Here is a 17198-nt window from a genome sequence, read left to right as displayed (position 1 = left end):
CTAATATGTACATTTTAGGTGCTAATATGTTCATTTCATGAGATAATATGTACATTTTAGGTGTTAATATGTACATTTTAGGTGGTAATATGTCAATTTTAGGTGATAATATGTACGTTTTAGGTGCTAATATGTTCATTTCATGAGATAATATGTCCATTTTAGGTGCTAATATGTCAATTTTAGGCGATAATATGTCAATTTTAGGTGATAATATGTACATTTTAGGTGCTAAAATGTCCATTTCATGAGCTAAACTGTGCATTTCAGGTGCTAATATGTACATTTTAGGTGCTAGTATGTACCACTAAGGTACCAATATGTAGCCTTTGGATACAAAAGTGTACCTTTTGAAAAGGTACAGCCCCAGTGACAGGTTTTGTACCTTCTTTTCTGAGAGTGTTGCAAGTCCTCTTTGGGGTTTCCTTTAGGCCTGCTTTGACATCGCAAGGTTGTTGCTTTTACTTCACTCTCGGCCTGATGGGCTATCCTTCTTGAGTGGAAGAATTCTTCTCCCCTGACCCATGACAGCTGCGGACATGTTTGACTGTATTAGACTTAAAGTTAAAGAAACTTACTCTCTGGCTCACTTAAATCCTTTTATAAGACTTGGGATTATCTTGGGATTTAGAATCAAATTAAAGGCCTATCTTACTCACCAGTAACTGACAACAAACAATATTTGCCAGCATTTAGAAGGATTTTTTTAACTTTCTTTTATTTTGACTTTACCTTTTCGATTTTTTGCTTGTTTCTTGTCCATTTGAAGGTTTAATAATGGACTTACCATTGTCTTACCATTTACACTCTCATCAATGTACCTTTCTGGATTGTCACACAAAACACCTATAAAGATTTGGAGTATTATTTATTTTAAAGAAGTGGTTGCACAATGCAGTGTTTAATAGCATCTGTTCAGTTTCGTGCCAGAGCAAGGTGCACAGTATCTGTTTTCATGTCAGAGGTGTTGAATCAGCTTCTCATGCTTCGCTGTAATGCATTTTATGTGCAGTCCAGCAGCATTTCTGTTAATGATTTATGTCGGATCAGCCTCTGCTGTTCTCTTACTCTGTCGTCTTCATCCACCGATCCCTCAGCTACACTCCATATTCCATCTGTTCAACAAGCTATGTCTCCTGGTCAGAAACTCTCCACTTATTGTTTATCTCACTGTTTTGCTGACACCGATTTTTCCTCCCACTTAGGCCACACTTATTCTTTTCCCCCCATCATCAATCACTATGTGTTTATGACTGCTCTTAAAGGTATGGTAGGCATTTTTTTTCATAAACACTTTTTGTTATACTGGTTAAAAATCCCGATGGCAATCGATATTATAAGTGGTCTAAATATTTTCAAATGTGAATATATCTTCTGTAGAAGTCTCTGGACCAAAAAATGTTCATCCAATCATTGGATTCGGTCCGAATGTCCTCAGAATCAAATTTATGCGTTTCTCTGGCTGCACAATCAATGCCGAAATGAATCTGCAGCACTCAGGTGGTACAAGTAAGCCCTGTAAGTTATTCATTATTATTGTAATGTTATGTGCTTTGAGACATGAGGTAATATAACCTCATGGTAATATAACCTCTTTTAACGCTTTGCAGAATCTGCACCGACACTCCGAAGGGAGGGTTGGATCTCATGCTTTAAAAGATAGCCTCTCTGAAATTGCCTACCCTACCTTTAAAGCTCTAACCTAATATACCTCTTTGATTTGCATATAGAACAAACAAATATTATTTTGAATAAAATGTCAAATAATAGTATTTTATACATTGTTGCGAGTTTTGTCATATTCTTTTCTTTTTTCAGATTTTTCCTTTGATTCACTGACTAAAATTAGCATATTGTGTTCATCAGTTGGTTTGGTTCCATATGAAGATTACATCCCAAGTCAGAATTTTAAGTTAGAAACTCAGAATTTCAAAATTTAGACTTGCAAGTTATAAAGTCAGAATTGGGCGATATAAACTTGAAATTGTGAGGGGGAAGTCTGAATTGTGAGATTAAAAATTGCAAATTACCTTCTTTTTTTTCTCTTTTTTTATTGCACCGCAGATACACGCTTCCATTATTTCCATCTTTTTTTGAGTAAATTAATGAAAAATACAAGCAGCCATGAGGCGTGCTGTCACTGTAGAACTCTAAATCTATATTGTTTATCTGCAAAATTACAGATAATTTTAAAAGAAGACTACTGCAGTTGTTTTACTCTTAGTGTTTACTCTCATTCATCAATATCTGAAGGATGTGTCTCAGTGACTTATCACCTACTTTAACTTCAAGTGCTGTAAAAGCGATAATAGAACAGGCTGCTGACAATAGCTTGTGTTTTTTGCATTAAGGTAATGCATTGTTTTGACCGTTAAATAGATGTTAGAATGCTGACGATTTTATAACAGCGAGATTGTCCATTAGAGTGCCGATAATAAAGAAAGGAAATAAAATAAAAATAGGCATATAGCAAAGCAGTATTATTGATGCCACAGAAGGTCTCTTAATGCATTATTGGTTTCTTATACTCACTAATCATTAAAGATGAATTAATGATTAGTGAGTAAAATTATGTAGGAAGAGTTGAATATGACAAGAGTGCACCTCAAAAAATCTTTTGTAAATAAATATTTTGTAAAATATATGTTTTATATAAAATAAAATATATAGTACAGTATATTTGATTTACTGTAAATTTAAACTTCCATAACTTTTTCACACTTTCATTTGTTTTCACTTTAGAAATAATTTGCTGAGTGCTTTCTTTAAAACAAGACCAAACTTGGGTTTATATTCCAAAGCATTCTTGAATTACAACCGTTTAAGTTTGAATAGTGCACTTTAACCCCCATTCTCAAAAAGGATAACAAATTGTCATTAATTAGCAATTATGTAGGCTATTTGTAGCTAGCCTTTGAAACATTTCAATGACTGGCCTACAGCAATAGCAAATCATGGTTCATGGCTGTTTACGGATCCTTTGGCAGCTTATTCTGCTCAAACATAGGAAATACATCACCAAGGAAAGGAAACTGCACTGTGAGTGCATTTCATGGGGGCTTTGATGGTTTTTGAAATTACAAGAGGAGAAGTCGTTCGTTTTATTTTTATTTTTTAGAAGGAATTTTCAGAATTACTCAATGAATATTGGCCATCATCATCGAGGCTGTTTAACCATCATCCACCGTTATTGGGCGCCCTAATAAATAAATAAGTCGCGAGAGGAGCTCTGCAGCCGAACTGCTGATGTCAGGCTCTTCAGTGCTGCATTTCATACTGCAGGGTGGATGACGAGTGACGACTGCGATCTTCTCCGGATTCACACATGCGAGCCTGACAAACAACATGCGGACTGTCGTGATTATATCGGCGCTAGTATTATACCTGGCCCCGTTAGGGAACACGGGGAAAAGGGTTTTTAAATGTCCGCCCGCATGTAGCTGCTCCAAGGAGTCTATCATTTGCGTCGGGTCCTCGAATGTCCCGCGATTCATTCCCAACGATGTCAGTTCACTGTAAGTCCATCATTTTTATGTATTAAATCATCTCATGTATTCTTCTGCTTGAATTTAGAGCTTAGTTGGAATAGCATTAGCTATTCAGTCATATTGTCTTTATAATGTAGCCTAGGCTATGTAACATTATTTTGTGTTTGTCAGAATTGCACTGTCTCATGATATGGCCGGTGTTTTACAGGAGTATTGTGAATGGGACCTTCTCTGAGGTCAAGGAGGCGATGTTCTCACACATGCCGTCCTTACAGTTACTGTAAGTCAAGCCCATCTGATTAAGCAAATGTCTTAACTCTCTTGTTTACTTACATTTGTAGAAGAATTTCTAGATTTTAGCTACAAAATCGCTTCGATTTTTGTATTTGCCATAAACTAAATCCTTCTTTTGCTGATTATCTTTTCCACTTTAACTGAAACACAGTTTAATTTTGTATCCAAGGTTGTTTTGATATTTACATGGTTGTAGTATTAAAGTTTTAGTCAGTGCTTCACCAAATTGGCTAAACCAAAAATATTGAGTTGGCCCTACTTGGGTTGGATAAACTGGAAATGGACTGCTTTCTGAATTTAAAATAGCTCTTAATTTAATGATGAATAATATTTTTATTGTCAAAATGCATTCAGCCCTTTGAGTAAATATAGTTGCGTTACATGCAATGTTGGGTGTAACTAATTACTAAGTAATACTGTAATTTAATTACTTTTCCCTTGAAAATGTAATGTAAGGGATTACTCTTAATTTATCTGTAATTTAATTACAGTTACTTCTGATGTAATTGAGGGAAATACTGTGAATAGATCAATCCAATCTCACAGCGATTCGTATGCATTTTATGAGGAATCTAAATATTACGACCGCACTCGTACAAATTCGTATATGAATTATTATAAAATATGTATGAAAAAAGTGTGAAATGTCATGAGATCAGACATAAAACAATAGTGGGTTTAACATCAAAATGTATTGTCTGATGCTAAAAAGTATGTTTTTATAATGTAACCTTCTCCACCTTGGTCTGTTTAAGGATAATTCATGCAATTTTATAGTATTTATTTGAAAGAATTAAAACAGATTCATGGCTATCCTTGTATTATTCAGCTGGTTGAGATTGAAATGGGATTTTGAAAGTAATTAGTAATTAAAAGTAATTAAATACTTTTTAAAGAGAGTAATTAGTAGCCTACAGTAATCTAATTACACTGCTGAAGAGGTAATTAGTAATTAGTAATTAATTACTTTTTTAGAGGAACTTACTAACACTGGTTACATGCATATTGAACACTTTGTTAAACACGTTTTGCCTTCAGATATTTAGCACTGGAATCCAATGCTTCTCAACTAAACACATGAAGGTGACATTTGGAGTGCCTCTTTCCCCTCTATAGCTATTTAAATGTCAGGGGACATTCGCTCACAGAAAATTACTCCTATTTCCTATTTGACACCGAGAACATAGTGTCTTTTCCATTCTGTCATTGGCGTAATATAGGATGTCAGCGATTTGAAACACTGACTTAGGGATAGAGATATGTGCCTGCCCTGGCAAGTTTTATTTGTGTGTCGAAAAAACTCTGGAGCAACACTCATGATGATCATTGGTAATGGTTGTGACTGTAAACTCTGACAGGTTGCTGAACTCCAATGCCCTCACTACAGTAAGGGATGATGCGTTCTCTGGCCTTCCGCACCTTGAGTACCTGTAAGTTTTCTTTTAAAGATTATTTATTGATATAGATGTCTATTGCAATACTGCTGCGATAGGAATGAATATGTGTGTTTGTTTACATATTGAAGATATGCACACATTCTTTGAACATCTGAATGTATAATAATCATTAATGTGTTCTATATATATTTACTTAAAATGCATTTATTTTATTTTTTTACTTAATTGTATAACATGTTTCTCACAGAGTTTACTTTATTAATGGTTCAGTTGATCCTCCTGGTTCCATTTCATGCAAACTGACCATTATCTTTTACTCTTATTTCACTCTCCGTTCTTTAGGTTTATAGAAAACAACAAGATTGAGACAACATCAAAATACTCTTTCAGGGGACTTAGGGATTTGACTCATCTGTACGTTTTATTATAATCAATTAATGCACCGCTGCCAATTATTTGTATTGTACATTACTCTAAAGTGTTGCTGTCTCCCTCACAGGTCTTTGGCAAACAACAACATTAAAGCTTTGCCCAGAGAGCTATTCATTGATCTGGAATCATTGATAGAGTTGTGAGTCTGAACTTCAGCAAATGCTTACTTAGCATTGTAGTAGAATTTACTGAATATGATATGTTACTTGTTTCACAGACATGGCTTCGATTCAGCCAGAATTAGGCTTTAGTACAATCAGGAGATTTAAGTACATAGCTTTTATAACCGTTCCTTTGACAAAACATTACTGGAGTGCATCTTGAGACAAAACAATGGCACTGATATTTTAAGATATGACAGTGCAAGTTGCTTTCAATCAAAAAAGCTCAGACATGCATTTTAGTCTGAGACTAGCTTAAGCCTCGTCTGTGAAACTGGGGGAAAATCTCTATATTTAAACCTACGGAGAGTGGCACAATGTATTAATCTATTCATTCTTTGTTGATTGATTTTGTTCCCATGCATTTCCTTGCAGAGACCTGAGGGGCAATGTTTTTGAGTGTGACTGCCGAGCGAAATGGTTGATGATGTGGCTAAAGAGCACGAATGCCACCGTATCAGACGTCCTCTGCGCCGGCCCTGAGGAGATGAAGGGCAAAAGGCTCAATGACATGGCGAGCTTACATAACGAGTGTATCTCTACAGGTATGTGAATGAGCGTGTATGTGTGTGAATGCTTGGTATTGCGTGTGACAAACTGAAACATGGACTCCTTTGACCACAGCACATATTTCCACTGTCAACAGAGTAGCATGACGGTTTCTCATGCAGTGACATCTGAGGGCTGAAAGGTCACGCACATACAATGGAGGTCTCCTCCTTAGACAGACAGATTTCTCTAGATTCCCTGAACGTTTTCACAATATTATATATGGTAGATGGTGAAAGACCTAAATGCTTTGCCATCTTGCAATTCTCTCATGATATTGGCACAAAATGGCTTCGCTTTATTCCCAATAATGATACCCTCATCAATTCACCTAATTGTGGACTGTTTCAAAACACTTTAAATGGATATTCTTTCATTTTTTCACTTTTATTTAGCCTCTGTTTTCAAAGCCAAATTTGGTTTACATTTACAAAATAAAATTAAAGGAGCTGTATGCAAGAAATTAATTTAAATTAATCATAAATCTTCCCTGATATGTCACTAGACATTAAGAAATCATGTTCATTTCAAATACTTATATCACTGATCGTAGTCCGGCTAGGATATTGTCATTTAAAAAGTGAAGTCGCAGCCCTTGACTGATGTTGATGTTGTCAAGTTGTGTTTTGTTCTGATGCATCACCCTCCACCGATCTACCAATCACGGACTCAGTAGTGTTGTGGCATTCGGGTTGCCAGCTCTTCTTTAGTTACCACAGCTGCAGATACAAACATGTCGGAAACGGGTAAAAAAATTATAACGTTGCGAAACCCCAAAAAACTCGATATGAATCCGAAATACTTTGTTACAAAGTCCGAAATAAATAATTAACAGAAAAAACTCACTGTGTAGGACTCGTCACTTGCAATTGGAAGCTTCTTGTAGCAGCTTTCATTCCTGCTGGAACCTGCAGCATATCTGGCAACCTTGAGTCATGGGGGAAGGTGGGGATACACCCTAATATGAAAGTGATTGCAGTACCAGTTTTGGCCATTATCTTGCATACAGCTCCTTTAAGTTGATCTGTGGAAACATTGTACATCTTGCCTTTATACTTTTGTCAAAATTAACAAATGATAGATTCTGGATTTTATTGCATTTTACAAAATGTCCCAACATTCAGAAAATGGGGTTGTATTTCATTGACAGGTTTCATGTCTTACAACGAATATTTTCCTTGGGTATGTTTTCAGGGTTTTCGTGCAGCTAATCATGAGATACAAATTCTAGTAATTAAGTTACTAGTAGTAAAGTTACTAAGGCTACGTCCAGACTAATCCGGATAAAATATTTTTTCCTCCATTTGGCCTTTCATCCACACTGAGATGTTTTTTCCAATGAAAACTGAGCTTTTTGAAGATGCTCTCCCAAGTGGATACGTTTGAAAATGCCATTTTTGCATTGTAGTGTAAACTAAAACGATGATGCATGTTTAGTCATGTGACGCATATTGCACCATATTCTGTATTTATATATCATGGTTATAACTAGGGATGCACGATATATCGGCCAGCATATCGGCATCGGCCGATATATGTTCATTTTTAATGTTATCGTTGTCGGCCTGGTAAGAAAATGTGGCCAAAATATTAAAGCCGATAAATAATGTATTATTCCCTTCAGCTGAGACACTTGTTTAGCAATGTTTATGTTTTTGAAATTCTTGAAATATGATTGAAATCTCTTCAAAAAATGAAAATACGGTTCGGTACAACATGTGCACCGCAAATCTGTCATATCGGCTATACAACACTATAATGAGAACATCAGTATAATTGTGTGCTTGGGACATGGATTTAATTGGGAGACTTTTGTTTTTGTAATCAGGCTCTCAAAATTAGATAAAAATTTGGATTTAAGTTTATCGGCAGATATATCTGTTATCGGCTTTCAAATATAAAGAATTATCGGTTATCGGTATCGGCCAAAATTTTCATTATCGGTGCATCCCTAGTTATCCCAACTGCATTGTTCTGCCTGCTATTCACTTTCATAGTGTTGCTAACAATAAATATTACTTCACATTACTGCAAAGATAACATAAAATGTACTCACAATTGCTGTTTTGCTGCAAAACACGAGGGCAATTGCCCTTTTATACCATACATGAAATGACAATCCAGTGGGACCGTTGAGCACCAGTAAGTGGATATTTTAAAAGAATAGGGTGAGAACTGTATTATGTCTGGTCTCTTGGTATCACCTCAGGGAGCTTTATTATTTAACACATGCTCAGCATGGTGATTTAATCCACTTTTGGAAAACTCTTAAAAGCGCAAGTGTGGACGCAGAGTGTTTTGAAATGAAAATGGCATTTTCAAATATATGTGAACATAGCCTGAGATGTCATTTTACCATGTGTTGGACAGATTTCATCCCTCTCCACTCTGTGCCTACGGAGTCTCTGTCTGTGGACACCTTCTCCCACAAGAACGACGTGTACGTGGCCATCGCTGCTCCTAACGCGGAGAGCTGCATGGTGCTCCAATGGGACCACATCGAGATGAACTTCAGGAGTTATGACAACATCACAGGTGCATTCATGGTAAACCCATGATATGAAGGCTTGTTACTGATGCAACAAAACTCATGCAGTGTGTTTTCTTTCATCTCAGGTCAGTCCATTGTTGGCTGCAAGTCTGTGATTATCCAGAACCAGGTCTTTGTCATTGTCGCTCAACTCTTTGGTGGCTCCCACATCTATAAGTTCGATGAAGACCAAAGCAAGTTCACAAAGTTTCAGGACATTGAGGTATCTAAGATTTCCAAACCGAATGACATCGAGGCCTTTCAGATTGGTAACGACTGGTTCTTCATCATCGCTGACAGCTCTAAGGCTGGTCTGTCCACTCTCTACAAATGGAACGACAAGGGCTTCTACTCCTACCAGTCCCTTCATGAATGGTTTCGTGATACAGATGCAGAGTTTGTCAATTTAGATGGTAAGGCCCATCTTATCCTTGCGAGTCGTTCCCAAGTTCCGGTCATCTATCAGTGGAGCAGGAGCACTCAGAAATTTGCTTTGCAGGGTGAGATCCCTAACATGGAAGATGTGGTTGCTGTCAAGGCCTTTTGGATCAAGGAGGAGCTTTATCTGGCCATGACCCGGTACATCGGGGACTCCAAAGTCTTGCGTTGGACTGCTAAAGAGTTTTCTGAGGTTCAGGCCCTTCCTTCAAGAGGCTCCATGATCCTGCAGCCTTTCTCCTTCAAAGAGAGGAACTACCTGGCTCTGGGAAGCGACTACACCTTCTCGCAGATCTACCTGTGGGATGCTGAGAAGAAGGTTTTTGAGCGCTTCAAGGAAGTCTACATCCAGGCTCCACGTTCCTTCACCGTGGTCTCCACCGACCGGAGGGACTTCGTATTTGCCTCCAGTTTTAAGGGCAACACACAGATCTATGAGCATATCATCATTGATCTGAGCCTTTGAGTGCTATTGGACACAGTTATTGAGGCACGTCTGCTCAGCAGCAACCCCTCCTTTGACAGTTGGACATTTTTCTGGGCAATACAGTTAATGGGTTTTGTAACAAGAGAGGTCTGGAAAGCAAACGTAATATGGAATTATCAGGTTCATAGTTGTTTTACATAGATTCCAGGAAGGCCCTGACGTTTTTCTGTTGTACTATATTATAATTGTTATATATGATATATAACAAATCTTCAGCATTGCTGAATCAGAGCATTTGTTACAAAAGTATGGTGCAAGGACTGCCTAAAAGAGTTGCACTTGTCACCTAACAACCTAAATCACTCTACATAACGATATACACTGTACCTTTGAGAGCCTTTCATATCTCTGTATGCAACAGCTGATAGCATGCATGATGTGGCTGCAACGACATTCAAAAAATACAATCTTCAGAGCTGGCATGCAGATCGACTAGTGATACAGGTGACAAATGCAGTCCTATTATCTTTAGAAATATTAAGTCATATTTTACCTCATCGTTCACCATTTATTGAAATCATCTCTTGTGATGATCTAAGTTGTAATGTCAAGTAATTAGTCTGTTAAAAAGATTTGCCTTTATCACATTTAGCCTATTAGGATCTGTCCAGAGTGAAGCAAATCGAAACTTGCAGAAATGTTGGTTTATGTGGTTGGGTGTATTGAATTCAAAAATAAAGCCTTTTGTCAATGGAAAAAATATGATCTATGCTTAAATACAGCAGAATTGTCAAAAGAACAAACCTTTAAAACCACCATAAATCTAATTAATATAGAAAATGACTTAATCTTACTCATTAACTTCAACAATTTAACTGACTTTTGGAGTCAGCGATATTTTTTTCTCTGTGCAATGAATGTAAACAGCTTTTTATTTGAAAGCAATTTCTGAGAAACGCTGTTGAATCCATGTGTGTCCACTCATGAGAGTGAGCAAGAGGGAGATTTAAATTAGACTTATTTTATCTTATCTCTGATCTTTTGATCTCGTTCTAATCTTTTTTCAAGTTATTTCTTTCGTTTCAGCAGAGAATAATTAAAATGTTACATAATAGTCAAATTCCCCAACACATCTACTCAACGTTAATCACATTTCGAATAAGAAAAAAAACAGCCAGGGCCAATTGTGACAAACAGAAATTATTAATAAATTGCTTAGCTGTGTCTTGAGGCTATGCAGTTTGTTGATTCACCTCATGTTTTTGGAATTGTTGTTGTGTTTTTTAACTTGTTAATTTGTTTTTAGTGTTCTGGTGTCGTGTCACCGCTTCCCGGCTCAGTATCTTACAACAAATATAACATTACATTAGTATTATAGACTATATGTTGTATTTTATTTAGGTGTCTTTGGTTTATCAAAATGATTTTCCCCATCATACGGATACCTTTTAAAGCATTAACCATCTTTATTGCCACATTCAATGTTATGGAAAAGAACCACCAGGACAGAAATTCACAAATTTATAAATGGTTATAAATAAAAAAGCTACAATTTGGGATCAGAAATGCATCACATAACTGTAAGAATATATATTTTTAAAAAGCGCTTGTTTGTGAGGAAGGTTGGGAATTATTATGACCTGTACGAGGGGGTTTGCTCCGTTCACTTGCAAAAAGGCCAGCAGAGCTGCTTTCTGCTCGGCTAAAATGTCAAACAAATTATTATTTTAGGTAGTTATTATCGCGATAATCCATGTCCAAGAGTCCATTTCCCCAGATGAGATGGTTTTTATTCGTTATTGACATATTTATTTTGAGCAATACTATGGTGTAGTTGGTCTTGGTGCAGTATCGTCAGAGCGCCACCAAGTGGTTAAAAGACACAAACAATGCAGAAAGATAAATTGAGGGACTCCTCAAGCTCTTCCCAAGAATCCCTCAGGAAAACTGGCTGAGTGCACTGAACTGCTTAAATGTTGCTTTGTGTGTCAGTGAAAGCATCTCTCCTCAGGTATTCAGTGAGCTTATGCCACTTCTAACAAACAGTCTTCAGCGCTTTGGAAATCCACAAGGAGAAATAGTCAATCATCTGATACTAAAGATACTCAATGTCATGATGCAGAAGACGTCTGAGCAGAAACTGAGTACAAACAATTCTGTCTATGAGAAGTTATGCAAAAGTCTATTGCCTCTCACACGTCCTGATTATTCAAGTTTAATCGGAGTGTGGACATACGTACTTTTCGCCAATATTAATGACTTTGCCCCTGAACTTGTTGCATTGTGTGGATTGCCTCCCATTCCAGAGATGATACTTATAAAAGCAGAGACAGAGATGGATGAAGTCATGAAAAAAAAAACTGCAAAAGTTTGATGAATCACTGAGACATCCAACTGGCTCAAGTGCAGTGGATAGTTTATGTGAGGAGACTGCTGCCCTATCAACATGCAGCAAGAAGAAGAAGAAGAAGAAAAAGAAGAAAAAAATCCAGCAAGAAGTGGGATCACAAGAGGGTGAGCTGCAAGATAAAGAGGACCCGTCATTTCCAGACACTGTCGTGAAATCCATCGAGGAATCAAACTCGAGTGTGCAACCATTCACACAGCCTGCTGAGAACTCAAGAAGGTGGCATCAAACGAGTCATCGCTGGAGGGCCAAGCTTGAGAAGCTAGCTAAAATGGATGATAACAAGACATATAAGCCAGGAAGTCTTACTCTTGTACTCGACCCTGAATTTCTGATTGCTAGGGGAAGTGATGGAACACAAGTTTTTCTTGGTTTGAGGGATGACGGCACAGAAGTGGCTGTGAAACGAATGGATAAGTTTAATTACCAAGACCTCAAAAATGAGGAGGAATTTCTACGACATCCAGACCTTGATAGTCCCTCCATTGTGCGATATGTGGACTTTACAGAAGATGAGCATTTTGGATACCTTGTTCTTCAGCTTTGTGAGTACACACTGGAGGAATATATCCAAGAGCATTTACCAGATGATAACACTGAGAGAAGTTTGGTTCTGAAGAAGCTGGTGAATGAAGTTCTCTGCAGCTTACAAGTTTTACACCAACCGAAAACTAAAGTGCTTCATCGGGACATCAAACCCCAGAATGTTCTGATTGGTAGGAGTTTAACCTGATTTGCAACATCTATGTAATTAAAAATGTCATCACATATTTTTCCCCTTGAATTTTGAAATAATGTGGACTTTCCATTTGTTACAGACATAAATGGAAAAGCTAGATTGGCTGATTTTGGCATAAGTCGCCGACTAAAACAGGGCGAAACCACCATACGAACAAGAATTGCAGGAACTAGATGCTGGAAGGCAAAAGAGACAATCAAGGAGAAGGTCAACACTGGGTACAAGAGGAGCTCTGACATTCAGGTGTGTTTTCAATACTAATATTCGCTTGAGAATCCGTACAACTATAATAATGGATGACTATTGTTCTGATGCATGAAACTGAGGAAGAACTGTTGAAGGCACAGTTTGATCTTTGGTTAACCAAGCACCGAAAAGGGGAGTTTGATGCTTGCCTACACTTGGAAATCAAATATTCAAGCTAATATTCACCACTGAATATTTTGAAAAACTGAATGCAGTTTTTTTTATTTATATTATTTTTTTATATGTTTTGGCATTCCATTTAAAAAAAATACTTTTAGGCAACATGTTTTTACTGATAATTCTGTATTATTGATAACTGTAACCTGTTTGAAGGTTGCTGGGATGTTAGTGTACTATATTCTCTCTGGAGGACACCATCCATTTGGTGAAGATGTTGACTGTGAGTCCAACATTTTAAGAGGAAGATACTCACTGGAACTTCTGGATGATGAAGTAGCGAAGGATCTCGTCGAGTGGATGATCAATGAAAATCCAGAGGAGAGACCAACGGTGGAGCAAACCCTTGCACACCCCCTCTTCTGGACTGATAAGAGGTAAAGTGTGATTTTGATGATATTTTTTCTGGTTAAAAAAAAACAGTAATCAAGTTAAAAATATGTCCAGAGTGTCCATGAGCCATTAATCCCAATATATTTATTTTAGGCCTAAAAACAATCTATGTTTTCAATCACAATTTACACTCACCTAAAGGATTATTAGGAACACCATACTAATACTGTGACCCCCTTTTGACCTTTAGAACTGCCTTAATTCTATGTGGCATTGATTCAAGGTGCTGAAAGCATTCATTAGAAATGTTGGCCCATATTGATTGGATAGCATCTTGCAGTTGATGGAGATTTGTGGGATGCACATCCAGGGCACGAAGCTCCCGTTCCACCACATCTCAAAGATGCTCTATTGGGTTGAGATCTGGTGACTGTGGGGGCCATTTTAGTACAGTGAACTCATTGTCATGTTCAAGAAATCAATTTGAAATGATTCAAGCTTTGTGACATGGTGCATTATCCTGCTGGAAGTAGCCATCAGAGGATGGGTACATGGTGGCCATAAAGGGATGGACATGGTCAGAAACAATGCTCAGGTAGGCCGTGGCATTTAAGCAATGCCCAATTGGCACTAAGGGGCCTAAAGTGTACCAAGAAAACATCCCCCACACCATTACACCACCACCAGCAGCCTGCACAGTGATAACAAGGCATGATGGATCCATGTTCTCATTCTGTTTACGCCAAATTCTGACTCTACCATGTGAATGTCTCAACAGAAATCGAGACATTTTTCCAGTCTTCAACTGTCCAATTTTGGTGAGCTTTTGCAAATTGTAGCCTCTTTTTCCTATTTGTAGTGGAGATGAGTGGTACCAGGTGAGGTCCTTTGCTGTTGTAGCCCATCCGCCTTAAGGTTGTGTGTGTTGTGGCTTCACAAATGCTTTGCTGCATACCTCGGTTGTAGCGAGTGGTTATTTCAGTCAAAGTTGCTCTTCTATCAGCTTGAATCAGTCGGCCCATTCTCCTCTGACCTCTAGCATCAACAAGGCATTTTTGCCCACAGGACTGCCGCATACTGAATGTTTTTCCCTTTTCAAACCATATGTAAACCCTAGAAATTGTTGTGTGTGAAAATGCCAGAAACTAAGCAGATTGTGAAATACTCAGACTGGCCTGCCTGGCACCAACAACCAATGTCACGCTCAAAATTGCTTAAGGCCCCGTTTACACGAAGGGAAAATGCAGATATTTCCCTGCGGTTTGGCCTCTCGTTTACACAAAAACCCCGTTTTTATCACAGAAAACGATTATTTCTAAAAACTCTGGCCAAAGTGGAGATATCTGAAAACGCCGGTTACATGTTGTCGTGTGAACTGGGAGAAACAGGGTTTTAGGTTCTCTCTTGTCGATTCTGAGGTTTCTGATTGGCTTGCATGGCTTTATCCTTCTCACTACACTGCCGCCAATAGGTTTGGCATAGATATGATGGCGCTCGACGGCGTATTTACAGTATGTGGGTGTGTGAACGATGTTATTTTTGAAAACGGAGGGGGGAAAATATTTGTTTCGCAAAATACCCAGCTTTGTGTGAACGTGGCCTAAATCACCTTTCTTTCCCATTCTGACATTCAGTTTGGAGTTCAGGAGATTGTCTTGACCAGGACCACACGCCTAAATGCATTGAAGCAACTGCCATGTAATTGGTTGATTAGATAATTGCATTAATGAGAAATTGAACAGGTGTTCCTAATAATCCTTTAGGGAGTGTAACATGGTGTCACAAAGACACTATTAGAGACACTAGAGATGACATAGCATAATATAGCTGTATATATGATAAAGCTGATTGTATAATGTTTCTTAAATCATCTCAGGAGAGTGCGGTATCTGAATATATTGGGAAATGAGAAAGAGGCTGAAAATTGTCGTAAGGCAGATACGGAGCTCCTTAATGCCATTGCAAAATACACAGAGGGGAAAAGCTTTTCTGAATGGAAATCTAAAGTAAGTGTAACCTCAATGCAGTCCATATTGCTTATTAATACAAACAAATGAATATAATTTATATTCTTCTGTGATTAGTGTTTTTTATTTTTTATTTGATCAGACATGAGCAACCTAAAGTGAAAAAGTAATCAATGGCTTTAGACACCTGTAATTATTGCCCAGATTAAGACATATAATTGGCCTTTCTATTATTGTTAAAGCTGAAGTAAATTTGAAGTGGAATACATTGCAGCTTCATTGTTATAAGTGCCAAAATATCTTTTTCTCAGTTGCCATCTGAGATTGTCCAGAAACTGGATGGTAATAAGAAAGCCTATCCTGAGAACACACTGGGCCTGCTGCGTTTTATACGCAACCTACATGAGCATCAGTGAGTTACAGAAATAATTAAAAAATTGATTAATTACTGTTAAATTATGGAAAAACAATGTACAACCCAAGCTGGTACTGTGTTTAAAATGCAAGGTGGAGTACAAATAATGTAACAAATGATCAATAATGATGAACATAAGGAAAGAAGTATCATAAATTTGTAAGAAAATGTTAAATAAGACTTTCTTGCACAGTAATTACGTTGTTTGTGTGTTATTCTCTTCACAGGAAAGCAGATGCTGCAAAAATCAACCTGATGACTATATTCCCTGATCTTTTTGGGAGTGTGTACCTGTTTGCTAAGGAGAGAGGATGGAACGCCAGAGAAAGTGTCATGATGGACATCAACTCAGCATCATGATTGTAACCTAAATCTGAGATAAAATGTAATTTTGCAGTCAACAATGATTTCTACATGTGACTGATCACAGAAAAAAAATGCTCAGTGACACTATATAGGTATAGTGTATTTTATATATAGGTTTTCTCTTAGTTACTAAAAAAAATGATTAAATGTTAAATATATATTAAATGTAAATTATGTTTTAATTACACGCAATTGACCTCAAGGATCATGAAACCTCAGTGCTGTGAAAAAAAAAGTGCCTTAACCTGTGATTGGCAGAAAAACATATCATTAATTTATCATAATCACACCTTTTGATTACCCTTTGGACATATCAACTTGATATGAAGATTGCACATTACAGTACTGTAAAACTCCCCATCAAGAAACATCTGATGTATCATGCATGCATGATTTGTTATTGAATTAAATGGTAATTCAAATTAACAAAGTAAAAGAAAATAATGATGTGGTGTTTTGTGATTCAAATATCAATTGTTAAATAAATAATACAAATATTTTAAAAAGTTATGAATAATAATACAATTATTCTGAATCAGTGGTTGAGTGGACATTTTGAAGAACCTAATGAAACCACAGCAGCTTTTTAATCGTTTGCTGATTTGGAGTACATTCAAAAGGGTTTTAGGCTACGGCTGGTATTATGCAAATTATCAGATCGAGTAGCGACAAGCTACAACAATGAACAAATGGTAATCACTATTCATCTTGAATGATTTTATATTACTTTTCCATTATTTTGTGTTCGCCATCTACTGGTTGGATATGTACAATGCGTCTCTACAATAAAAAAGAAACTAAGTTACACTTTTATTGCATTGCTCATTGTTAT

The 17198-nt window shown here is 37.1% G+C and overlaps 2 protein-coding genes across 4 annotated transcripts; both read left to right on the top strand.

Moving 5' to 3' along the window:
* Positions 1–2918: 2918 nt before the first annotated feature.
* lgi2a (leucine-rich repeat LGI family, member 2a) lies at positions 2919–10476 on the top strand. The gene is made up of 8 exons (XM_039669662.2): positions 2919–3515; positions 3697–3768; positions 5141–5212; positions 5522–5593; positions 5679–5750; positions 6148–6317; positions 8692–8856; positions 8938–10476. The coding sequence occupies exons 1-8, from the start codon at positions 3346–3348 to the stop codon at positions 9753–9755; spliced, it is 1611 nt and encodes a 536-aa protein (XP_039525596.2). The 5' UTR covers positions 2919–3345; the 3' UTR covers positions 9756–10476.
* Positions 10477–11543: 1067 nt separating this feature from the next.
* Positions 11544–17173, top strand: LOC120477512 (uncharacterized). Of its 3 annotated transcripts, XM_089122582.1 has the most exons (6): positions 11545–12839; positions 12942–13105; positions 13442–13662; positions 15495–15624; positions 15897–15997; positions 16228–17173. In XM_089122582.1, the coding sequence occupies exons 1-6, from the start codon at positions 12395–12397 to the stop codon at positions 16358–16360; spliced, it is 1194 nt and encodes a 397-aa protein (XP_088978708.1). In that variant the 5' UTR covers positions 11545–12394; the 3' UTR covers positions 16361–17173. The 3 variants fall into 3 exon arrangements, with proteins under 3 accessions (XP_088978773.1, XP_088978708.1, XP_088978745.1); XM_089122619.1 differs by lacking the exon at positions 15897–15997; XM_089122647.1 differs by lacking the exons at positions 15495–15624; positions 15897–15997 and having other exon boundaries at positions 11544–12839.
* The last annotated feature ends 25 nt before the right edge of the window (positions 17174–17198 follow it).

The sequence above is a fragment of the Pimephales promelas genome, chromosome 1 (assembly GCF_988280905.1).
Source record: "Pimephales promelas chromosome 1, fPimPro1.hap1.1, whole genome shotgun sequence".
Classification (NCBI taxonomy): Eukaryota; Metazoa; Chordata; class Actinopteri; order Cypriniformes; family Leuciscidae; genus Pimephales; species Pimephales promelas.
Note: the sequence above shows the minus strand (reverse complement) of the source record. Positions and strands in the feature narration are given on the sequence as shown.